Source organism: Pan paniscus, chromosome 13 (genome assembly GCF_029289425.2).
Source record: "Pan paniscus chromosome 13, NHGRI_mPanPan1-v2.0_pri, whole genome shotgun sequence".
Lineage (NCBI taxonomy): Eukaryota > Metazoa > Chordata > Mammalia > Primates > Hominidae > Pan > Pan paniscus.
The window spans coordinates 47100349-47125698 of record NC_073262.2 but is presented as its reverse complement, the minus strand read 5'-3'; the positions used below and the strand labels follow the sequence as shown (position 1 = coordinate 47125698).

The 25350-nt window shown below is 48.3% G+C and overlaps 1 protein-coding gene across 1 annotated transcript; it reads right to left on the bottom strand.

Annotated features, from left to right (window-relative positions):
• Nucleotides 1–9495: 9495 nt before the first annotated feature.
• LOC103783268 (iron-sulfur cluster assembly 1 homolog, mitochondrial-like) lies at nt 9496–10262 on the bottom strand. Its single transcript, XM_034954202.3, has one exon. The coding sequence runs from the start codon at nt 10185–10187 to the stop codon at nt 9798–9800; it is 390 nt and encodes a 129-aa protein (XP_034810093.1). The 5' UTR covers nt 10188–10262; the 3' UTR covers nt 9496–9797.
• Nucleotides 10263–25350: the final 15088 nt, after the last annotated feature.

The window sequence follows — 25350 nt, the reverse complement described above, 5'->3', positions numbered from 1 at the left end:
GTCAATACCACACTGCTTTAATGATTATAGCTTTATTATAACTTCTGATATTTAATGGGATAAATATTCCTATCCACTTCTTTTTATTAAAAATTTTGCTGGTATTCTTGGCCCTTCGTTTCTCAGATATTTTTCAAAATCATCACTTTGTCAAGTGCCATGAAATAGGCTGTTGAATTTTTATTTGAATTGCATTTAATTTATAGCATAATTTTGGAAGAACCAATATCTTTATGATGCTAAATCTCAAGAGGATGGTAAAACTACCTATGTATTTACATTTATTTTAAATTTTTCAATGATTTCTTAGAACTTTTTCTATAAAGGCATGGCTGCACTTGTGCAAATTGTGTATCTCAGTCTAGTGATGCCCCCTGGAGTTGTGCAGTGTACAAAGTTCATGGCTGCACAGGGCAACAACGTGTACAAGTCTTGTACAAATTTCTTAACTTTATTCCTAAGTACTTATAATTTTTATTGTTATTGGAAGTCGTACTTTCAAAAATTTTCATTTTAAAATGTAATGTTGCTGGCATGAGTGCACACACACACACACACCATCATCATCATCTTATATCCAGTGAACTTGCTAAACTCTTTTAGATTTTTTTTTGTGCAGAAATCACATTATCTGCAAATAATAAAATATGTTTTTCTCTTTCTAATCCTTTTACTTTCTTTTCCCATTGCACTGGCTAAGACCTCGAGCACAATGGTAAATGAAGTAGTTATAATACTTTTGTCTTTGACTTCAAATAAGTTATGCTAGTGCTAAGTATGATTTTTTCACTGGATTTTGAGACATAGACTTTATCGAGTTAAAGAAGTTTGCTCCTATTCCTAGTACGTGAAGAGGTCTTTTCATTAAATTTCAAAAGTCTATTTATAGGGAAATAGTAATAATAATTATTATTAAGCAGTAGCTGGGATTACAGGCACCTGCCACCACACCCAGCTAATATTTTTATTTTTAGTAGAGATGGGGTTTCACCATGTTGGCCAGGCTGGTCTCAGACTCCTGACCTCAAGTGATCCAACCGCCTTGACCTCCCAAAGTACTGGGATTACAGGTGTGAGCCATTGTGCCCAGCTGGAAATTATTATTTCATTCCCTTTCTTTAATTTTAACAATTGCATTGGTGAATTGCATCAATATATTTTCTAATAGTAAATCAATCTTGCTTTCCTGGGAGCAACATGATCATGATGTATTTTTGTATTTATTCATCACTGGACTTGGTTTGCTAATAATTTATTTATGATATTGGTATCTATGTTCATGAGTATAATTGACCCATAATTTTCCCTGTTTGTATAATATTATCCTTGTTTAGTTTTGCTCTCACAGTTACTCTAGCCTTCTAGTGAGCTAACGTTCTATCTACGCATTGGAATAGTTTGTATAATGAAATTATTTATTCCTTGACTGCTTTTTAGAACTCACCCTAAAGCCATCTGGCATCTGGGCTTGATTTCAATCTCTCTGTCTCTGTCTCTCTCTATAGATTTTTTAAGCTCAAGCAATCCTCTCGTCTCAGCCTCCCGAGTAGCTGGGACTACATGCATACACCATCATGCCTGGAAAATTTTTAAACATTTTTTGTAAAGATGGGTTCTTGTTATGTTGCCCAGCTGGTCTTGATCTCCTGGCTCCAAGCAATGCTTCCATCTCAGCATCCCAAAGTGCTGGAAGTACAGGCATGAGCCACTGTACTCAGTCTGTTTTACATTTTTATTGAGTGGCTGCCATGAGCTGACTTTTTAAAAAATTAAGAACACAACAAGAAATATTTTCAAAGAAAGGAAATATATCCTCTCCCAAACTCGAGTAAGCCTTATGCTTTGATGACTCACAGCCCTGGGTCCCAAGGTTACTGCATCTTCTAGTTCTGGTTTCTTCAGCTCAAGGAACACTTACTTGCATCTGGGGCTCTTCAAGAATTCTCTGGCTGAGAGGACTCTTGGCAATGGTGTATGTTGGGCCTGGTTCATCTGTGTGCCAGGAGGGAGACTGAACCTCAGCATGCATGCCAGGAATTTTAGGGCAGGGATCCCCAATTTCCTCCTTTCCTGCATCATCATTTTTCCCCTTGCTATTGGCTCATTCCCACCACATGCCAATGTGCTGCAATTTCTCCTGTCTGGGAAACAGCCTTCTCTGATGCTGCCTCCTCCTCCAGACACTGCCAGGCATGGGGCATATTTGGAGCTGGAGCTGGCAGGGTGGCAGGTGGGTTGGTTGCCTTATAGAGAATGGTGTTGTGGCTGTCATTGGGACATTTTGTGTTTCCTCTTTGCTCTTTCGGGATCTGCAGGCTGCTCCAGGTGAAGCTGGAGTTCCTGAGCTGCGGGCAGGGGTGGAAAGGATCACAGCAGGGAAGGCCCAGGCTCTTCAGGCCATTTATTGCCCATGAAAGACTCAGGGGAGCCTGGAGCGTGTTCTCACCTGGTCTCCAGATAGGACCTGCCTTCCCTGCTGCTGCCAAGACCTCTGGGGCCTGTGGGAAGTGGTGCTCACCTCCCAGGCACAGTGTTACCTCCTGGACCCAGAGGAGGTGTGTATTAGGCTGTTCTTGCATTGCTATAAAGAAATACCAGAGACTGGGTAATTTATCAAGAAAAGAAGTCAGATTGGCTCATGGTGCTCTAGGCCATACAGGAAGCATGGCAGCATCAGCTTCTGGGGAGGCCTCAGGAAGCTTCCAGTCATGGTGCGAGGCAAAAGGAGGGCAGCCATGTTACAAAGCAGAGTGGGAGCAAGTGAGAGGGTGTGTGTGAGGTGCCTCACACTTTACACAACCAGATCGTGGGAGAACTCACTCATTATCTTGAGGGCAGCACTAAGGGGATGGTGCTAAACCACTCGTGAGAATCCATCCCCATGATCCAATCACCTCCCACCAGGCCCCACCTCCACCGTGGGGATTACAATTCAACTTGAGATGTGGGCAGGGACAACTATCCAACTCTATCAAGGTGGTGATGCAGCCTAGGGGGCCTTTCTGGGTCACTCCTTGGGCTTGGAGAGACTGAGCCATTGAGGGACGTCAAGTCCTAGATAATCTAGGATTGGCAGAGCAGGAAGGAGATAGACTCAATGATGTTGACTTCCAGGGGCAGGTAGACGGGCCCTTACCACAGGCCATGGACAGCTGCTGTTCTGCTGACTGGCCGCGGCTCCGGGTTAGTCCCTGCCTTGTCAGCACCAAGGCTCCAGGCGTCTCCAGAGAGCCAGGGTTTGCTCCTGTTCCCCCGGTCAATAGGGCTCAGAAAGCCCAGGCCTCAGGCCCCCTTCTGGGCTGGGGGTGGTACGCGGCAGGGACACTTTCCCAGACCCTGCCTGACCTCCCTATCACTGCAGTTGGTCTCCTGGGCCTCACCTCCCTCCCTTGTCCCACGGAGATACCTCCTGCAAGAAGCCAGAAGAGCAAAGAAGGCCGTGTGTGTAAAGAGCCCAGTGCTGGTAAGCACTTGTAAGCATGGCTCCCAATCCTGTGCCTCTGCCTGAGATGGTGGTGAGGCCGGCCCTGGGCCTCGGTTTAATCATTTGCTAATCACAGTGAATAATTCAGGTTCTCTTAACCTCCCAGGACTACTGAGAGAAACACATGGAAAAGTGAAAAATGCGTAATCCAGACCCAGGGCCAGCTTGGCCCCCAACCAAGGCATTTCTCCTCTGCCACCTGCTAAGCCCTGGGATCCACTGCCCTCTTTACTGGGATGACTGCCTTTGGCTGTTAAGGGCTGGCACTTGAGTCGCCTCCCCCTGAGGAGCTCCCAGCCCATCTGCTCCAGACAGGACTGGCACAGGCTCTCCCCTGTCGCTGCAGCCTCATGCCCCCGCCACCCCAAAGCTTATCATGTTCTTCTTTGCCTCCTTATCTGTCCTCCTGGGCAAGAATGAGGTCTAATTCAGGCCTGAATCCTTGGATTCAGCAAGAATTTTTAAACAAATGGATGCACAAATAGCTGGGTGAGAGCCAGTGAGCTGTGAGCAGAGCCCAGCTCAGGGAGGGGCAGTGGAGCCACGCTCAGGGCTGGCAGGCCCTCACTGGGTGTAAAGATGCCCTGGGTTTCCAGGTTTCCAATCACGCTGGTGTTTAGCCGAGGGCGACCCCAAAAGAAGCCCCAGCCCTGAAGAAAGATGGGTCTTGAGGCCACACTCAACATCCCTGCCCTGCACTGGGCTCCTCTCTTGGGTGTCCTCTTTCTAAGCAGCAACATCTGGCATGGACTGAAAGTTGAATTGTGAAAATGAAAATGCCTCTCTATTGGTTTTATGATCATCCCTTGTGTAAGTCACATTACGAGAGCTGCTTTTGGCGTGGTCTCTAATTCCTCACCACTTCTTTGTCTTGCATCCTGCTCCATGGCCTTCCTCCCAAGCCATTCTACCAATGACCCTGGCCTTGAACCCTCACGTTGTCAACTCCACACTCCCCACTCCCTCAGCAGCATCACCCTGGGTGACCACACACGTAGCCTTCCTAAGGCCTTTGTGACCCCATTCTGTGTGGCTTACCCCTTCCTTCTCAGACTCGGTGAGACTTGTTCCATCTTCCCAAGGTTCCCGAACTCTGTGGGCCCTCGTCTTATCTCCCCGGCCAGCCCATCCATCACGTGACCTCCAGCACTGTGGCCTGTGTGTGCCAGGCCCTCCAAGGAGCTCAGGTACTACCTGATCCCATGACTTGGATGTCCAAGAAATCTCTCAAACTTGACGTGCCCCAAACTTAATCACTAATTTTTCCCTTGAAATCTGTTCTCTCCGGGTCTTTCTCAAGTCTGCGTGAGCCACCTCTGTCCACCCAGTTTCTCAATGATGAATCTTAGAAATTGTCCTGCTTCCTCTTATTCCCTCACTCTCTGCATCCAGCTCATCAGCAAGTCCCACTGGTTCTGCTTTCACATGTACCCCCAATCTGTCCACGTCTCCCTACTTATTGCCTGGGTCCCCCATGAGATGTAAGCTCCCTTAAGTGCAGGGACTTTGTTTTGCTCACTATTATGGATCGGACCCAGGACCTGGCCAAGTGCCCACCGCCAGTGAGTTCTAAGTTCCCCGTTGTTGAATGAATGACCGAGTTTCATTTCCTCTAGCAAGGAGCCCTGCAGAGTGGGACTGGGCCCCACTTCCTCTTGGGGTGAGTTATGTCTAAACTAAATGGTGCCCTTCCCTTCCCTTGCCTTCCCTGTCTCAGCACAGGGCACCCCAAACCCAGGATTTCTTCTCAGCCCAGTCCCCTCCTTCCATACTCATCTCCTGTGTGGGTCACCTGCCTCTGGTTTCTCGGCTCTACCAGCTTTTTCCATCTCTGCTGACATTGCCCTGGTCCCCATGTGTCATTTCTCACCTGAATAGATTACTTTGCTTCTCTAATCCCCTCTCCACAAAGCAGGGTTTATGTGATCTTTTCAAAACTCAAATCGGATCACGTCACTTTCCTACTTAGAACTCTTCAATCTTCTCCTGAGGCCTGATGATAAAATCCCACATCAGACATGGCACTGCTTACTGTGCTCTCAAGACACCCCCTGTGTCTCCCACCTCCACCCCTGCTTGGCTGGTTCATGTCAGTCTCACCTTGCTGGGCCCTCAGACCAGCTAGGGACCCACTGCTGCCCAGTCCCGGGGGAGCTGCTTCTCCGATGCCTGTGGCCGCGTTGAAGAGCTGTGCCTGTGATTTTGTTATTTGTTTGAGGTGCCACCAGGCAGTCAGTCTCCTTGTATTCCAGTCCACGTAATTATCGATGCTTCCCAGGTTCTGCCCTTCAGCCTCGACCTCTCCCTGGGCCCTCGGCCTGGTTACCTGACTGTCCACTTGAGAGCTCAGCAGGGATGTCCAGCAGGTATCACAAATGGAGCATTCCTGAACACCTGACTCCTGCTCCCTGCCCATGCTCAGCCACGTCTGCTCCTCCTGCAGCCGGTGCCAGCCCAGGCACCCCAACATACCCCGTCCTCACACTTGTAGTCAGTTTTCACCTGCTGGTTCCACCTTTCAAACATACCCTGAGTCCCAGGGGCCTTCTAAGCACATTTCACACCCAGAGGTTATAACTTTTTCTTTTTCTTTTTCTTTTTTGTGAGATGGAGTCTTGCTCTGTTGCCAGGCTGGAGTGCAGTGGTGAGATGTTGGCTCACTGCAGCCTCGTCTCCCTCATTCAAGTGAGTCGCCTGCCTCAGCCTCCCGAGTAGCTGGGATTACAGGCACCCACCACCACACCCAGCTAATTTTTGTATTTTTAGTAGAGACGGGGTTTCACCGTGTTGGCCAGGCTGGTCTTGAACTCCTGACCTCGTGATTCGCCCGCTTCCGCCTCCCAAAGTGTTGGGATTACAGGCGTGAGCCGACGCTCCCGGCCGGTTATAACCTTTTCTAACAACCCCTGTGCCATGGACTGAAGGCTTGTATCCTCCCGAAATTCATGTGTTGAATAACCCTAAGCCCCAAGTTGTTGGCATTAGGAGTGGGGCCTCTGGGTGAGATTAGGTCACGAGGGAGGAGCCCCGCTGTGGGATTCCTGCCTTTTAAAACAAGAAGAGATACCAGATTTCTCTCTCTCTTTCTGCATGAAGCAAGGAAAGGTCAGGTGAGGACCCCGACCACGCTGCCACCCTCATCTCGGACTTCTGGCTTCCAGAGCACAAGGAGGGAGTGTTTGCTGTTTAAGCCACCCAGTCTATGGTACTTTGTTACAGCAGCCTAAACTGACCAAGACATCCCTCTTCTGTATGGCAGAATTATTATCAGTCATAGTCATGAGATAAAACTTATAATCATGTCTAGAAAAAAAAATGCAGAGTGTAAAGTGTCTTAAATTGAACTTTGTATGTATAATCATGGCATGATAAAAGTGAATACTTTTTTTTTCTTCTTTGAGATGGAGTTTCACTCTTGTTGCCCAGGCTGGAGTGCAGTGGCGCGATCTTGGCTCACTGCAACCTCTGCCTCCCGGGTTCAAGCAATTCTCCTGCCTCTGCCTCCCAGGTAGCTGGGACTACAGGTGCCTGCCACCACACCTGGCTAATTTTTGTATTTTTAGTAGAGACGGGGTTTCACCATGTTCGCCAGGATAGTCTCAATCTCTTGACCTCGTGATCCGCCTGCCTCCGCCTCCCAAAGTGCTGGGATTACAGGCGTGAGCCACCGCGCCCGGCATTTTCATTTTTAAAGATAGTATTTAAAATCAGTAATATTTCATGCATGAACTAATATGTATATTTGTCAAACAAAAAATGTTATACCTTGAAGTTCACAGTTTTATCACTTTACATATTTTAAACACAAATAAACATCCCAAGTGGTCCCATAGACTGACAGAGTTGAAGTAACTGATGTTCTGTTTCCTCGTCTTTATTTTGTTTTGGGTTTTTTTTTTTTTTTTGAGACAGGGTCTTCCTCTGTTGTCCAGGCTGGAGTGCAGTGGTGCAGTCATAGCTCACTGCAGCCTCAAATTCCTAGGCTCAAGTGATTCTTCTACCTCAGCCTCCGCTACCATACCTGGATAATTTTTATTTTTATTTTTGCAGAGATGATGTCTTACTGTATTGCCCAGGCTGAATTCCCACCTCAGCCTCCCAAAGCGTTGAGATTATAGTCATGAACCACCATGTCCAGGCTTCCCTTGTCTTTATAATTGTGCTGTTAATGTTTATTTTAAATGTCCCGTTTACTTGAAGGGGTTGGACACCTGATTTGGCCCATGGTGGCTGGTGTGATTCTGAAACCCGTGAACTTCGATGAGAGCTGGTGCCCATGTGGGACCACCCGAGCAGCTGGCAGCCCTCTGAATTAATGTGTATGTAGAACACAATGCTGACGAGAGGAAAAGTGACAGAGGTACAAGCTTGAGGTTCACACACGTGTTATTAGAACTCAACAGTGACTGCAGCAGTGGTAGAAATAAGATAAACAGAACAGTTTTTGCAGAAGTAGTATTTTATCAATGAATATATTATTGTCTGCACATGGTGATGTTATGAAGCCATCAACTTTTCATCAGTGTCATTGGTGGTGTTAAATTCACTGTGGAATGTGTACCCCTTACCGCCTTCACCTAGGCAGGCCGTCTCTGCACCCTCCCTCGGTGCCTGCCTGTGGGATCTGACCCCTTCTCACCATCTTCCCTGCTGCCGCGATGGCCCCAGCCCCCACAATGCCTCCCCGGGATTCCTGTCATTGTCACTGTAGTGGGATGAATTGTGATTCCCCTCCAAACATTTATATGGTGAAGTCTGCACCCCAGGACCTCAGAATGTGACTGTATTTGGAGATACGGGCTTTTTTTGTGTGTGATCACAAAGAGGCCACATTTTTTTTAATTGACAACTCAATCTCTACATACATACAGTACTGCACGAATTATAAGTGGATCAACAATTATATTATTGATACAAACTCATGAGCATTTACATAAAACTACCACTCTAGGTTTTGGTGTGTTTTGTGCCAGCTACTTTAGTGAATAAACGAAACATAAAGGAACTCAGCTACTTGAATTCATGAGAATTAGCTTTCAGAAAAAGCATATATATCATCTCATAGAATACTTACTATGTCAAACCCAGGAAAATCAGTAACTAAGTGACAAAAGGAACACTTTTAAGGAAAAGTTGGTGATAAATATGTTAGGCTAAAATACTAAGAACTTTAGCAACTGGACCAAGGAACCAGAAAGTGTATGCACACTGGGAATTTTAACAAAAGATCCCCACATTCTCCTGTACAGTGAGGACCACATTCCAAAAGCATATCTGGGTTGCTACAATGTCGTCTCTGCTACAAACCATTGTTTCAAAGGTGAAAGAAACAAGATGGTAATTCACATATAAAGGTTTTAAAATTCTTCCCACTCAAAATAAAATACAAATAATATAATCTCTATCAAATTATAAAGAAATTCTATCAAAATGTTGACCACATAAAGAAGTCAGACCATTTGCCTTCACTGAGTGCCTCAGAGGGCAGAACATGTGTCACCTACAAGGAAGGGGAGAGAGGGGTAGAGTCCCTACTCTCCCCTGGCCTGTGGAGTCAGGGTGGAGAGGAGCCCTTTGGCTTCCCTGGGGTTTTGCTTCCTCACGTAGGGAATTGAGGGAGGTGGGCTAGATGGCTTTAAGAGACTCCTCAACTAAAAGAATCAAAGTCAGCTTGAGATCCCATCTCTGAACAGACATATAGGGTGGCAAAAGAAATGGATTAAAAAAAAGGTGGATGACGTCTTTCTCACCTTTTGATACCATCACTCAGAACTAATCTGTACTATAGTTGAAGAAAATCTTTGCCTGGTATTATTAAAGGGTATGCAGTGAGGCAGCTGACAATGAAATTTTTCATAAAAATGTATAAAAAGGCTATGTTAAGTTTGGGTGGAAAAAACAATGCACCACCATATTACTACCAGCAGTCAGGATGTCCTGTCTTGGATTTTAGGTGTCGCTGATCTGGTTGAGAGAAATGCTGAGGGATGTTCAAGCCATTCAATAGCGATCTAAGGAGTGCACACAGTTCAGGAAATGGATAAACAAGTGCCCAGGAAGGCAACTTTAATGAAACTGGTTCTAAAATAAAGGATGCAAGAGACCTAAATGATCCAAAGAGAGTGATGGCTTCTCATTTTCTGACCCCTATAGAGAATATAAATATCATTTCTTCTAGAATCCAACACACTGGCTTCATTTTCAAGATGTATCACTTTATTTTCCAGCACGTGACAGCCACATGATTTCTGCAGTGAGCCCCAAAGCTTCCATGAGCTTTCCTGGAACCTACGGCCAGAAGAGTCCTGAGATTTCAAATATTAAAGCTTTCTCCACAGCCACAAGTCCCTTTGATGTTTGGGTTATTGAACACAAACTCACTGGATAATTTGTCTTCAACATAGCACATTTCTGTTCCTAAAAGTGTTAGCTGTGCTTTCTTTTCGATGAGCACTCTGACTCCATCTTGAATAACTTCTTCATCAGAATCTCCTTTTGTCTTTGTATATTCTAGAGTATAAGAAAGGCCATTACAGCCCCTGGTTTGGACACCAACTTTTACACCTACATGCTCAGGCTTATCTTTAAGAAGTTGTTTTATCTTGTTTACTGCTGAAGGTGTCAGGGTGAGGGCTGCCCGGGTGGGCTGCAGCTTCCTCTTGCTCACAGCCCGGACAGTTGCCCGGACTAAGGAAGCCGACATCTTCGCCGTCCCGATGCCCCGGTGCCTCGGGCCGGAGGTCGGCCGCCTCAGCCTCTCTCCATGGACACGGCGGGCGCATTGGAGATAGGGGCTTTAAAGAGGGGACTAAAGTAAACAAGACCACATGGGCGGGGCCCCTATCCAAGGTGACTGGTGTCCTTCTGAGAAGAAGAGATGAGGACACGGATACCCAGAGGGAAGGCCATGTGAGGATACGGGAGAAGATGGCATCTCCACACCAAGCAGAGAGGCCTGGAAGGAAGCAGCCCAGCTGACACCTTGCTCTCTGGCTCTTAGGCTCCAGAACAGAATGACAGGAGTCTCTGTCAGCTGGTGGCATCTGCTGCGGGGTCCCGAGCTGGCCAGTGCATCACCTAGGAGGTTCCCCAGCCCCCCTTGCCCCCCACCAGTCCTTCCTCACCACAGCAGCACCATGCTTCTCTGCTCCAACCACATCCCGCTTCTGTGCAGACCCCTCCAGGGGTCCACAGTGCCCTGGCAGGAGCCACAGGCCCCACCTGCTCCACTCTGGCCGCTAGCCTGCTCCTGGGCCCCAGGCCTGTCATGCTCCTCAAACACCCAGGTCCTCCCATGGCTGGGCCTCTGTCCTTGCTGTTTCCTCAGTGGGAATGCCAGTTCCTTGGTGTCCACATGGCCAGCTCCCTCACAGACTTCTTTGTCTCAAAGCCACCCCTCAGTGAGGCCTTGGAGTTCATACCCTCTACCCAGCATGTCCCATGGCCCTGGCTGTCCCCTTCCTCCTTACTGCATTGAGTCTTGTTCTAACATGCTTTGTGAGCATCCTGTGTGTGCCACCAGATCTCAGCACCTGGACCAGGGCTGAGCACAGAGCAGAGCAGGGCATGGTGGGGGGCAGTGACTCTCCCAGGATGACTGAGGATGCCAGCCCTGCCCCACTCTTGAGGGTAGAGTGTCAGCCTGGGGTACATTAGCCTCCATTCCCAGGGCCTTGGAGCAGATTTACAAAGACAGCCAGATTGCAGAACTAGCTCCCCAGGGCCTGGCTCTTCCCATAGGATATGAAATGGGATTTTGGAAAAGAAAAGTGGAGAAATTGAGGGGCTGTGGCAAGGATGTGGGGTTAGTGAAAGTTTCTAGAAGTTACCCCACCTGTGCAGACATCGGGACACAGGAGAAGATGGAATCTTCACGCCAAGCAGAGGCTGGAAGGAACCAGCCCAGTTGACACCTAGCAGGGATCAGCCAGGTATACCTGAAATCTCGACAGAAGAAGGGCTTTGGGTGGGAGAGGGGCAGGCCTAAGTCACTGCCCACTTCATCTTGGGGCACACAGGGCAGGGCAGAGCTGCCTTTGCTGAGTCACCAGGCACACTTCAACACTCCGGCCCCAGCCAGGCACCCCACAGGATTACATCAGCAGCCTCAGTTTCTTCCCCATCCCTGGCCTTTTCCTGTGAGTGCTCCTTATGGAGACCACACTCCTCCCGGGAGGGACCTGGCCTTTAAGCCCAGGCCATGCTGAACTGCCAGTGGTCTGGATAGGCCCTTTGAAAAGGCAAGTACTTTCAAAGTGTCATTTCAGGGTTCCTGGGAAGGGCTTTGGAGTCAGATGAGTGGGGTCCTTCTGCAGGTGAAGACAGGCAAGTTCTTTCCTTCTGAGCCTCAGCTGTCACCTGAGGAGGGGCACACTGGCCTGGCAGGTACAGGGGAGGGTCAGAGATGGTGTACGGGAAACTCCTGTCCTGTGGTGTGTGCTGAGTCAATCTGGGGATAGCACTGTCTACAAAAACAGCGGCAATAGCAGCGATGAGAAACAGGAGGCAAGTGGGCGTCTCCAGGCCTGGGGACCTGGCTGCCGGAGACCGGATGACTGGAAAGACCACAGGCACCTGGCACGGCCACCTCCTCCTTCCTGACAGCTGTTGTGCCTGACACCTCAAGGCCAGTGACAGTGCTGGGGCTCTGAGGTCCCCAAGTGACAGGGCTGCTCGCTGACCACAGGGTCATTTCCCCTTAAGGACCTGAATACAGCCCAGCCCTAGTCAGCCTCATGAAGGGAGGGAGGACCCTCCTCTCTCCTGGCTCTCCCCTCCCCAGGAAGCAACCACCTTCCTCTGGGGGCAAGGGACCTTCATTTCACAGGAAGCCTGTCTATGTCCAACAGAGCTTGTGGTCAAAGCGCCTTTCATGAAGGCTGCCATGTGTGTTCAATGTGTCTAGGGCTGCAGGTCTAGGGACTCCTTTTATTAACTTCAGAGCCTGACTGATGGGATAGAGAAGGCCAGAATTCCCTTTGGGAATCAAATTCCATTAGAAGTGAAGAGATTCTCTCTTGCTGGTGATGGGGTGCTCATAAGAATGGGGGGTCTCAAAGGAGAACTCAAATAGTTCTGAGGTCCCCTTGGCTGATACTTGAAGATGACAATGGCCTGTCCCTGAGGACCCTGGAGAGACATCAGATCCAGGCCATGGTGATGCAGTGAAGCCCTCCGGGGTTGGGCCCTTGGAGGGCCATGTGGGTGACAAGCAACTCAGCCCGCCTGTCCCAGGTTTAGCTCTGAAGTTCCATCACCCTAGCATGGTCTGGCCCCCGCAGCTCTGCACGATTGTCCACAACATCTGGCCACCACGATAGCTACAGTCAGGAACATCGCTTTTGCCCTGGCTATGGGTCCATCCCCCTCTGCCCCCACTTTTGATCTTCCTGATGAGATCAGGGTAAGGGCTCCAGGGGTGGTGTCAATTAGGCCCACGGTCAGGCCCTTGGTGCCCCCTGACCCTGGAGTGCTGCAGAGGGAGAAGGGGAGGGTGTGTGTCTCAGGATTTAATGGCTTCTAATAGACCAGAAAGCAGCAGGGCAGCCTCCAGGGAGAGGAGGTCCCCTGCCAAGGGCTTGGAGCATTTGCACAGGAAGTTATTCTAGATTCCTGGGGGAAAAAGTTGTCATTCAATGATGCCTGGATTAAGGAACTATTTAGTACACTTCTTTGAATCCTAGGTCTATCATTGTGTGTAAAGCTCAGCTTGATGCTCCTCCTAAATGGGGTTTAATGCTATGTGTGTTCTCGTGGAATGCAGCTTTTTCCCTAATAAGATGCTTCCCAGATCACCCATACCATCGTCTGTCCCTTTGATGCAGTTGTGCTGACTGAAGTGTGGAATTCCGCCTTGTGAATGAGCCGCATTCTCTTCTGTGTGGCACCTGGGGTGTCTCCAGAGTTTTGTTCTGTGAATGCTGCCATGAACATTGTTGTCCACGCATGCTGGTACACATGTGCCAGAGTTTCTCTCAGATATATACCTAGGGGTGGTGCTGCTGGGCCTTAGGGTATGTGGCTGGTCCACATTGATACGCCAATTATTTTCCAACGTAGCTGTACCCGTGTGCCCTCCCACCAGCAGAGCGGCTGTGGTCCACACCTGCATCCTCTCTCTCTAGTACCACCTCTCTTTAGATCCTTCAGTTTCTGCCAAATGAGTGTAAAATGGAATTTCACTGGGGCCTTGATTTGCCTTTCTCTGATCACTAATGAGGAACGACATCTTTTCTCATGTGTATTTCTTCTGTGAAATGCCTGTTTGTGTGTTTTGTTCATTTTTCTTGAGTTTTTTTTTTAATATGCATTTGCAGGAGTTTTTTATTGATGCCCTCTTCAATCACCTTTTCATCTCTGTACTTTAGTTTTGTGCCTGGTTTTTGTTCAACTTGATTTAGGGACTCCTCATTGAGCTGGGGGAGAAGTTTGCCCTCCAGCTTCCAGCTGGAGGAGCCGCACAGGGTGTACGTAGTGTGAGCCCAGGGAGGTGTGTCTGGGCTGGCACCTGAAACTTCTCCACCTCCTCAGATGCTACAGTGAGTGAGGGAGGTGAGCGAGGGAGCGCCCTCTGTGAGTTCACCAGCGCAGAGACTGAGCACCTGAGCACCCAATGCAGACATCTACCTCCCTGCCTCAGTGTGTGAGGGGTGGGACTCTTATTTTTTTTACAAAAACATTTTAATAACTTACAGGTGAAAACTTCAGAAAAAATCATACTCAGCTAAACAAATATTTTATCAAAGTTACACGTCTATGAGATTGAAGGTGTGGAAAAGCCCCACAAGACTCGCTAGGCAAGGCGGCTGTCCCTTGTCCCACCTTGCAGTTTCTGGGTCCCTGGAGGACTCCAGCCTCAGCTGTTCTTTTGATGGTGTGTTCATAGCTCTAAGTAAAATGCTTGCATGGCTAACTTTGACTTTCCAGTTTCTGGTGTTACCCTTTTACTCCCCTCCCTGGAAGGTGGGAAAGTAGGCAATACCACACACAGATTCCCCACACTTCCAATCCCCCTTTGTCAACAACACAGTTACATCCTAATTCTGGGCCGCTTGAGAATACTATCGTTCCCACACTCCTAGGAAAAGACCCATTATTCAATAGCCATGGCAACAAGCAGCAGCAGAACTGGTTTAAAACTCTTTCAAAAGCCTTAGGAAACATGTTTTGTAGCCAACCAATCAGTGTCAGCCCCTCACTGAAACTCAGTCAATCAGGGAATGAACTACTTGACTAAACCCAGGAGTGCCAGCCAATCATCCACAGTCTCTTTCACCCAATAACCTTCAAGGGATGGGTGATGGCATCATCCCCGGCCCGGTGGTCCACTAATTCCTGCATTCCCAGCTCTGCTTCCTCTGGGAGGCTGCCTGAGCAGCAGTGCTTTCCCTTGCTTGAGTTGGCAATAAGTTGAGCTCTGCATTTTATTTTGGAGTTGAGGGTGGTCCCATCATCCTTGACAAGATTAACACCCAGTGTTTATACTGTGACTATGTTACATGTGTTCACAGCCAAGCCCATTCCTGCATAACTTTTTTGTTTTACCTGCAGTTGATGATTGCTTTCTATTTTTCATTTACTTCATTTTCTTTTTCTTGCATAACGTTTTTGTTTTGTCCAGAGTGAATAATCATCTGTATTTTACATTTATCTTTTTTGTCCTTGTCCTTAACTGATCCCCAAACTCCTCTCCTATTGCCGGCACCCCTTCCTGTTGGTGTACATTTCCTCTCATGGTGTTCCAGTACATTAGCTGTTCCATCCATTTCATTTTCCTGCAAAGTCTCCCTGGGAGCCCGTGACCTCCCAGCTGTCCTGGCCATTCTGGCCCTGCTGCTCAGCCATCATGGAGTCTACTTTCATTGCTGGACTGGAGACTGTCCTCAGCTTTCCGTCCCATTGGACCTCTGTTTCCTGCAGCCCTGGCAGGATGATGCCAGCCTTGATTATGTCATGCCCTTGATTTGGAAAAGCTCATTTCCTGAAGGGCTGGAAGGAAGGGTGAACGGGAGGGCAATCCGAGGGCCTGCATGTCTGAAAACGTCAGACTTGTTTGGCTGGTGGTATAAGCTGAATTGTGTCCCCCTGCCTCCCAAGCTTGCATGTTGAAGTCCTAACCCCAGTACTTCCGAATGTGACTGTATTTAGAGATGGGGACTTTGAAGAGGTAATTAAGGTAAGATGAGGCTATTATGGTGGGACCTAATCTTGTCTAACCGGTGTCCTTATATGAAGAGAAGATCAGGACACAGGCCATACAGAGGGATGATCTCATGGGGACACAGGGAGAAGGTGGCCCTCTACAAGCCAAGGAGAGAGGCTTCAGGAGAAAGCAAACCTGCCAACACCTCGATCTCAGATGTCCATCCTCCAGAATTGTGAGAAAATAAATCTCTGTTTAAGCCAGTCTGCAATACTTTGTTACAGCAGCCCTGGCAAACTTATACAGCGGTATAGAATTCTCTGATCAAAATGATTTTTCTATAGAATTTTGAAGATATTGCCATATGTATAGATATAGGTTTTTTTAAAACAGATTTTAGAATTACTAACAAGACTCTCTGGCATTGTGATTCCTGGATTATTACGTCTAACCCAGGTCAACTTATTTTTATGTCTCTCCTGAAAGCTTATAGGATTTTCTGTTTGTCCTCAGTGCTCTGAAGTTTGAAATGTGGCTGGGCATAGTGGCTTACATCTGTAATCCCAGCACTTAGGGAGGCTGAGGCAGGAGGATCACTTGAGCCCAGAAGTTCGAGATCAGTCCAGGCAACATAGCAAGACCCTGTCTTTACAAAAAATCAAAACATAAGCGAGGCATGGTGTCTAGCCCTTTGTAGTCCCAGCTACACAGGAGGCTGAGGCAGGAGGATTATTTGAGCCCAGGAGTTCAAGGCCTCAGGGAGCCATGATCATGCCACTGCACTCCAGTGTGGGTGACAGAGTGATACCCTATCTCAAAAAAAAAAAATTGAAATGTAATGATGTCAATCTCTTCTATCCCAAGTATTTTCAGTTTAAGTTTACTGCCTCTCACCCCAACCACCAAACTTTTCTCCCCTGGCTCAGTCCAGGCTGTGGAGAACCGTGGCTCTGGGAAACCAAGGCAGGGCTTCAGAGCTGGCAGGAGAGAGCCAGGGGGCCTCTCTTGCTAAGTGTGTCTGGCCCAGGCTGGGTGATTGCTGTCCCCCACTGGCATCTGATGGGACATCCAGGTCCTGCCTTGGTCTGTGGCGCCTGGCACTTGACACATACTCTGTGTCCTCTCTGCATGGGACCCTGAGGCCACACGTGTGCACCTGGCCATGCTGTTTCTTCTCTAGGCACAAGGCACTGAGGAGGCTGACTCAGGCCTTCTCTGTTGCCTCCTGGGGTCTCTACAGGAAATGTTCTCACAGCTCTGGGGGTGCCCTGAGCTTGTCTGGTGGTTGAGTCATGCCTACTTTTGCAGCTGAGCTGGGGCGGAGGGCTGAGGGACAGGAGGTCTTCAGTGACACCAGCTCTGTGGCTCCCAACCCCGCCCTCCTCCGCCCTAGCCCCGGGATCCCATCTGCTCTCTGTTGGGGAAAGAGCAGGTAAGGTGGTACCTTCTGTTCCATGGCTCATGTGGGAACCCTGTCTCTTGCTGATCAGACCCCTCTTCTCCTGGGGTGGCATCTGTGCCCTGGGCTCAGGCATCTCTGGGACTCTACAGGAGGCTGCTGCATGGGCTATCTGCCTCCTGCCTGCTCCTGGATGGCCTCAGCTCCTGGAGCTGCCCTCGTGGCTCAGCCTTCCCGGCTCACTGTCTTCCTGTGACTTCTCTCCGGCGCTGCTGCTTCTCTGACCTGCCCCTGCCACCCTCCCTCTGGTTCTCCTGCTCCAGGCAGTGCTCCTTGGCTTCCTTCAGCCGCCTGACTGGCCTCAGGGCCCTTGCACCACTTCCCCTGCCTGGACACTGCCCCCGTCATTCAGGTCCTCTGTGTCTTCACCAGAGGGGCCTCTCCTCTTCATGCCTCGAGAGTCTGTCTTCCCTTACCTTTGTAAGTGCGCTTATGGAAGAACGCAGGATGCTGAGAGTGCTTGACCCTCTGTGCTTTACTTCATGAGTGGTTTCACAGCCCCAGACTTGGCTTCCAAGGGCAGGACCTCACTGCTCCGACGTGCAGCCTCCAGCCTGACTCCGTGACTTGTTTGGACGCGTGGCGCTTGGATTAGTGACTTTGAAGCAGAGCTTTGACTCATGCCACCACTTTCTCTCTTCTGCTGCGAAAATCCTTCCCTGGGAGCATGACCCACACCAAGCCCCTAGGCTGCACCGCTTCCCAGCCAGGAAACCCACGCACATGTGCACAGGAGGCAGTGGGGCAGCATTCCTTTGGCAGAGAGCAGCTCCCTGAGTTTGTGCTCATTCGATCTCTGGAAATCACTCTATGCCAGGAGCTTTCCTGTCTGCTCGTCTCCTCTAAACCTCTGAACCAGGAGAGCCCCTGTCACCCTGAGCTAGGCCCTGCCTCTGAGCTCAGAGGCTTATCCTGCGAGGAGATGATTCCTGGGCCTGCCCGATGTCCTCGCTGGATGCCTCATCTCCTGATCTCCCGTGTCTCTTCCCAGGCCTGCTCTCCACTTATGACAACACAGGCATAGCTCAGTCACTTCACCTGTTTTGACACCCCTCACACCCTCCCCAAGCCCCATGCATCCTCACTGGTGGCTCCTCCTCTGCCCAGACTCCATTCTCCCTTCCCTGAAGTTAGGCTCAGACCCTGGGTGCAGAGTAGGGGTCACGCTCACACATGATGTAATGTGTGGGAGATGAAAAAACAACCGTCTCTACAATGCATGCGATATAAATCAAGAAAAGCAGCAAAACCCTTAAATTCTTCATCATTTTCATGGGCCAGATAGAGATGAAAGCTGTCTAAGATTAAGGGTTTAACTGATTTAAAAAATTTTGCAGCCGGGCACGGTGGCTCACTCCTGTAATCCCAGCATTTTGGGAGGCCGAGGCAGGCAGATCACGAGGTCAGGAGACGGAGACCATCCTGGCTAACGCGGTGAAACCCTGTCTGTACTAAAAATACAAAAAATTAGCCAGGCGTGGTGACGGGCGTCTGTAGTCCCAGCTACTTGGGAGGCTGAGGCAGGAGAATGGCATGAACCTGGGAGGCAGAGCTTGCAGTGAGCCAAGATCTCGCCACTGCACTCCAGCCTGGGCGAAAGAGCGAGACTCTGTCTCAAAACAAAACACACACACACACACACACACACACACACACACACACACAAAAAAAAAAACAAAAAAAAAACACTTTGCTGGCCTTCTCTGCTAATTTGTTCGTGTGCTGCTCTGCCTGGGAGAGCGGGTGATTAGCAAAGCGACCCCACTGCTCTAGGCGGTGCCCAGGACAATCCCACCGACCCCTCATCCTCTTGCCCCACCTGGCAGGCCATGAAGAATTCCAAGAGGGCAGCAGAGTGCCCAGATTGCACTGCAGCCCTCAGACCTTGGCCACCCCATGTGCTCAGTTGGGCTTTTGTTCACCAGTACCTGAGGACTTGCCCTGGAGCCACACTGGCTGCTCTGTCCTCTGTGTAGGACCCACAAGAATACCAGAAATTAACATTCCTCAAAGCTGTCCTCAACCAAGGACACTCAGGAGTTAGTGTGCAAATCTGCCAGCTCCCTCTCTGGGCAGGGATGACTCTGAGGTGTGTGTTCTGCATGTTCCCCAGAGTTTTCCTATGGAATGAAGGCTGCCTGAGCTGGTAAATGGTTATCAGCTGGCTCTCTGCGGGGAGGAACCTGACTTGTAGTGTTCGCTGACTGCTGTGGTCTAAAAACTCCCACCAAGGCCAATTTCAGCCACTCTCGTGACGTCACTGAAGGTGGAGCTGGGAGGAGATGCCTCCACCGTCAGCTCTTGCTGGCAGGTGCCTGCCTGCTCCAGCACTCCAGGGATCACGCTGTCCTCCATCTTTCCTGCCTTCTCTTTCCTGTCTTCCTCTACCTCCCTCCTGCTGGGATCCTTGCACCTCTCAAATAAACTACCTCCACTTGAATCCTCGCCTGGGGCCTGCTTCTGAAGGAGCCTGCTCTGAGACAGTGAAAGGTCTAGAAGGGGCCGCAGAGATCATTCATTTTGTGGATGGGGAAGCCCCTGCCCAGAGAAGGGAAGCAACTTCCCAGGGTCCCAGCTGGGCTGCAGCAGATGCAGCTTTGGAACTCCCGTTCCCTGACCACCAGGCCTGGGCTTGTCCTTGACTGCGCCTCCTCTACAGCTTTATGCCTGAAAGCCGTCCCAGCTGCATGGAGACTGGGGTCGCATATGGCCAGAAGGCTGGGGAGAGCACTGTTCTCCGTGTCCGGGGGACAGGCCTTCTGCAGGTGAGGTGCTGAGGAGCCCTGCAGCCCTGGGTCCTGGCAGGACAGTGGGAGGGGAAGAGTGAGCTTGGGGTAAGGCAGCTAGGGTTCAGGATTCTCATTGGATCATTTCTAGGGTGAGCCCGGATACATCACTTTCATACCTGCAGCCCGCCCATCTATATACAGCAGTGGCAGTGATGCTGCCCAAAGAGCCTTCCTAGACCCCCACTTAGTGCCCAGCACATGCTGATCCTCAGGGAGTGGTGAGGATGAGAACGGTGAGGAGGATGCCAAAGAGATCAATCACAGAATATCCTCTAAGCCTCGGCCTCATCATCTGCAAAATGGGAGTATTGCATATGTCAGCAGACCGGGCTGGCTGACAGGCACGGGTGAGCCAGTGTGAGTGAGCAGATGGAGGAGTGAAGTGGGGGCCTGCACTGCAGGCAACCAGGGGTCGCCATGACGCTGCCTTGTCCTGCGTCCTCTGGGGTCCAGGGCTCTTATGAGTCACTTTGGAGGCAAAAAACATCCCATCACATTTGTGGTCCTGAGCACTCAACCCCCTGGCTCCTCTCATGAGAAATGGGTCAACCACAGAGCTGCCATGGCTAGAAGTGGGTGCCAGGCTGTGGGCTGATCATTGTATGGAAAATGCAGATCATTGCTTTGCCAGAATAAAGGGGGCAGGCTGTGGTTTGGGGGGTTAAATTGGATTTTTGTCCTGCACATTTGGAGATAATAAAACTATATATTTAGAAAGTATATTTATGTGGCCGGGTGCGGCGGCTCATGCCTGTAATCCCAGTACTTTGGGAGGCTGAGGCGGGTGGATCACCTGAGGTCGGGAGTTCGAGATCAACCTGACCAACATGGAGAAACCCCATCTCTACTAAATACAAAATTAGCCGGGTGTGGTGGTGCATGCCTATAATCCCAGCTACTTGGGAGACTGAGGCAGGAGAATCGCTTGAACCCAGGAGGCAGAGGTTGTGGTGAGCCAAGATCATGCCATTGCACTCCAGCCTGGGCAACAAGAGCAAAACTCTGTCTTAAAAAAAAAAAAAGAAAAGAAAAAGAAAGTATATTTATGCAATTCCTCATGGCAAATTTCCCTTTGTTCTTCTATTTCCTGGTGAAATAAATTACACAATGATTGGTTAACTGGAACATTTAAACTTTTATTGAGGATAATTATCAAATGTTTGCCATTGGAATTAGCAGGAATTAAAAACAAAATCAAATGGAACATTTGCAGCATTTTGAGCTTAGGCTGTTCTGGACAGGGAGGCAAGCGTTCTGTGCTGAGGTGAGAAGGGGTCAAGCTTCCTTGTCCCCAAGGACTCTCCCATTGCAGAAGGCTGTCCCGGGTTCCAAGGACTCTGTGCCCAGGCCGCCAGGTGTCTGAGGGGGCAGCCCAGTGCGGGGAGTGGGCAGATTTGGGTCCATACCCTGCTGGGCCCGTGTGACTTGAGCCTGTCTGCTTCTGCTGCATTTCTGTCCCATGGTTGTCACACCCACCCTGGATGGTGATGAGGATGCAGGATCCACAGGGGAAAGCTCAAAGTCCAGTGCCTGACCCTGGCACAGGGTGGGCATGGGGCACTCACTAGTTCCCTTCTCTTCCTGTCTCACCACCCACTGTTTTTACCGAGCAGCTGTTGTGTGCACATTTGTTATAGGCCTGGTCCCTGGTCCCCAGGGACTCTGATTTCTCCTGGGCCCCTTTGAAAAAGAGTGTGAGGTAATGCTGACAGTAACCCACCTGCAGGAGTGGGTCCCACCCGTTGGCCACCATTCCAAGTGTCCATACGATAACTTTATCCAGCCTTCCCAGGAGTCTTCTCCCCACTTTACAAGTGAGGAAATTGAGGCACAGAGAGATTAAGTAACCTACCTTAGGCTCCAAAGCCGGAGTGGTAGAGCTAGGATTTGAACCCAGGGCCCACTGTCATAACTCCTGTGCTCTGCCTTATCCAACATGCATGGTCCTTACATGAACAGAAGAGAGCATGGGAAGGCTAAGGATACCTGGGAAGCCCTCCTGAGGCCGGGTGGATGGGGTTTAGGTTGGCCGTGGGGCTGACTTCGGAGGGTGCTGTGGCATTTTTCACAAAAATAGAAAAACCAAATCTAAAATTCATAGGAAACCATCAAAGACCCCAAATTGCCAAGACAATCTTGAGCAAGAAGAATGAAGCTGGAGGCATGATGCTTCCTGGTTTAGAAGTATACTACAGAGCAATAGTAATCAAAGGAGTGTGGTAGTGCTGTAAAAACAGATATAGAGACCAGTAGAACAGAATAGAGAGCGCAGGAGTAAATCCATACATTTATAACAGACTGATCTTCAACAACGATGCCAAGAACACACTGTGGTGTAAGGATTGTGTCTTCAGTAAACGGTGTTGGGGAAACTGGATATTCACATACACAGCAATGAAAGTGAAACTTTGTCTCAGCCTATGTACAAAAATCAACTCAAAATGGATTGAAAACTTAAACTTAAGACCTGAATCCGTAAAACTGCTAGAAGCAAACAGAAAAAATCTTCTTGACATTGGTTTGGGTAGTGTTATTTTGAATACGACCTCCCAAAGCACAGGCAACTGAAGCAAAAATAGACAAATGGGATTGTCTATTTTTTTTTTATAGAAACTAAAAAGCTTCTGTACAGCAAAGGAAAAAAAATCAACCTGGTAAAGAGACAACCTACAGTATGGGAGGATATATTTACAAACCATACATCCGATAAGGGGTTAATATGCAAAATATATACAAACTCAAACAATAATGAGAAGACAGTCTGATTAAAAATGGGCAAAGTGCTGGGAGTGGTGGCTCACACCTCTAATCCCAGCATTTTGGGAGGTCGAGGTTGGCAGATCACTTCAGGTCAGGAGTTCGAGACCAGCCTGGTCAACATGGGGAAACCCCATTTCTACTAAAAATACAAAAATTAGCCTCCAGCTATTTGGGAGGCTGAGGCATGAGAACCGCTTGAACCTGGAAGGCGGAGGTTGCAGTGAGCTGAGATCATGTCACTGCACTCCAGCCTGGGCAACAGAGTGAGACTCTGTTTCAAAACCAAAACCAAAACCAAACAAACAAAGAAAATGGGCAAAGGACTTAAACTGACATTTTTTCCCAAAGGATACATACAAATGGCCAACAGGTACTTGAAAAGGGGCTCAATGTCACTAATCATCAGGGAAATGCAAATCAAAACCTCAATGAAATATCACCTCACACTGGTTAGAATGGCTAACTACAACAACAACTACAAAACCTCCAAAGATAACAAGTATTGGTGAGGATGTGGAGAAAAGGGAACCCTTGTTCACTGTTGATGGGAATGTAAATTGGCACAGCCACTAAGAGATATAATATGGAGGTACCTCAAAAAATTAAAAATGAAACTAATATATGATCTAGCAATTCTACTTCTGGGTATATACCCAAATAAAATAAAGTTAGTTTCTCAAAGAGATATCTTCAGTCCTGTGTTCACTGTGGTATTTTCACAATAGCCAAGATATGAAATCAGCCTAAGCACATGTTACATATATAAGAGATATATATATATATATTTATTTATTTATGTACCTACACACCCCCCCATACACACACACACACACACACACACACACAGAATGGAATAGTATTTATCCTTAGAAAGAAGAAATTCTGTCATTTGCAATAACATGGATGAACCAGGAGGACATTAAGTGAAATAAGTCAGGCACAGAAAGACAAACACTGCATGATTCGCTTAAATGCGGAATCTAAGAAAGTCAAACTCATAGAGGCAGAGAGGAGAATGGTTGTTTTCAGGGACTGGGGGATGGAGGGAACCAGAAGATGCTAGTCAAAGAGTATAAAGTTTCAGATATTCAGGATGAATAAGTTCTGGATGTCTCATGTATAGCATGGTAACTAAAGTTGATAATGCTGCATTTCATACTTGAAATTTGCTATGAGAGTAGATGTTAAATGTTTTCACTACAAAAAAAAGATAACTAAAAAAATTTTGCTGTGCCACAGAAACCAGAATAAAAAGAATAATTGCTGTATGTTTTAATTTATATACAGTTGTAGAAAACGCAAAGGAATTTATAGTGATAGAAAGCTCAGTGGTTGCCTTGGGACTGGGAGGGGGTGAGAGCCAGGGGCAGGTGGAAGATTTTGGGGACAATGGATGTGTTCATCATCTTGATCGTGATGGTGGTGTTTCATCATAGGTGGTGTTTCATAGGTTTGAAGGATACCAAGATATTTCACCCCAAGATACATTTCTTTGGTGTATTTTGAGATGGCCATTCAGAGGGCCTGCAGACAGAAGTAGCCCTGCAAAGCTGTCTTTTGGGGGGAGATTTGCATCTGTGCAGAAAACCTGCACTGATGCAGCCGACTTTATCTGAGGTCTTCCTTTGTCCTGTCTAGGAATGGTTAACCAGGAGTCTGACACCCTTAAAGGCCACCCCTTAGAGGTGTTAAATAAACATTTAGCATCTGTTCTATCTGAGGGCTGCAGCCTGTGAGTTCTCATCTACACAACAAGATCACCTCTGGTAGCCAGGCCTCCTCTTCTCCCCCTTCCATTACCTGTTCTTGGCCATGGTTGGAGCCCCCATTCTTTCTGTAACCTCAAGATGGTATAAAAGCATCAGCATCAACCGTGTGGCTGTTTGAGTTCTTGTATTTTGTGTGACTCCCATGCATGTTAATACATTTGTATGCCTTTTCTCCTATTAATATGCCGTTTGTCAGTGGATTTTCAGTGAACCTTCAGAGAGTGAAGGGGCAGTTTCTACTTGGCTTCTACAAAAAGGATATGTTAAACTTGTCACCAGACTTCCTAAATCCAGAGGCAATTACGTTTATAACCTTTCAGCTTCTTTTATTTTGCTAATATTTACACATCTCTCTCTTCCTCAATAATGTTCTTATACTGTTATACACACACATATTTGATCAGTTTGGGCTTTATCTGTAGACTTACTCTGGTGGACGTTGAGGATTTGATCTCTCTTACACCTGCACTCTTTTTCATCCACACCCTCCCTGTTTCCCTAGGATAGGAGTCCTTCCCTTATCGATGGCTTTGTGTCTGAGGTTTCATTTACTAGTGGTCAACCGTGGTCTGAACATATTCTGCTGCTACTCTGGTGCTTTAGGCTACTATTAAGTAAAATAAGGATTACTTGAAGGCAAGCACTGAAATACCACAACAGCCCATCTGATAAGCAAGATGGCTACTAAGTGACTTAATGGGTGGGCAGCGTCTGCAGCATGGACGTGCTGGGCATTGGGAGGATTCACATCCTGGGCGCTACTCAGAATGCTGTGCAACTTAAAACTCACACATTGTTTACCTCTGGGATTTTCCATTTATGTGACAATGCCTATGTCATTCACCTCACTTCATTTCATCATGTAGGCGTTTTATCATCTCACATGATCACAAGAAGGGTTAGCATACTGCAGGAAGCTATTTGGAGGGAGAGAGAAGGAGAGCACA

What these genes read in the sequence shown, in the direction of transcription:
- LOC103783268 (XM_034954202.3), bottom strand. Translation starts at nt 10,187, where the DNA reads ATGTCGGCTTCCTTAGTCCGGGCAACTGTCCGGGCTGTGAGCAAGAGG.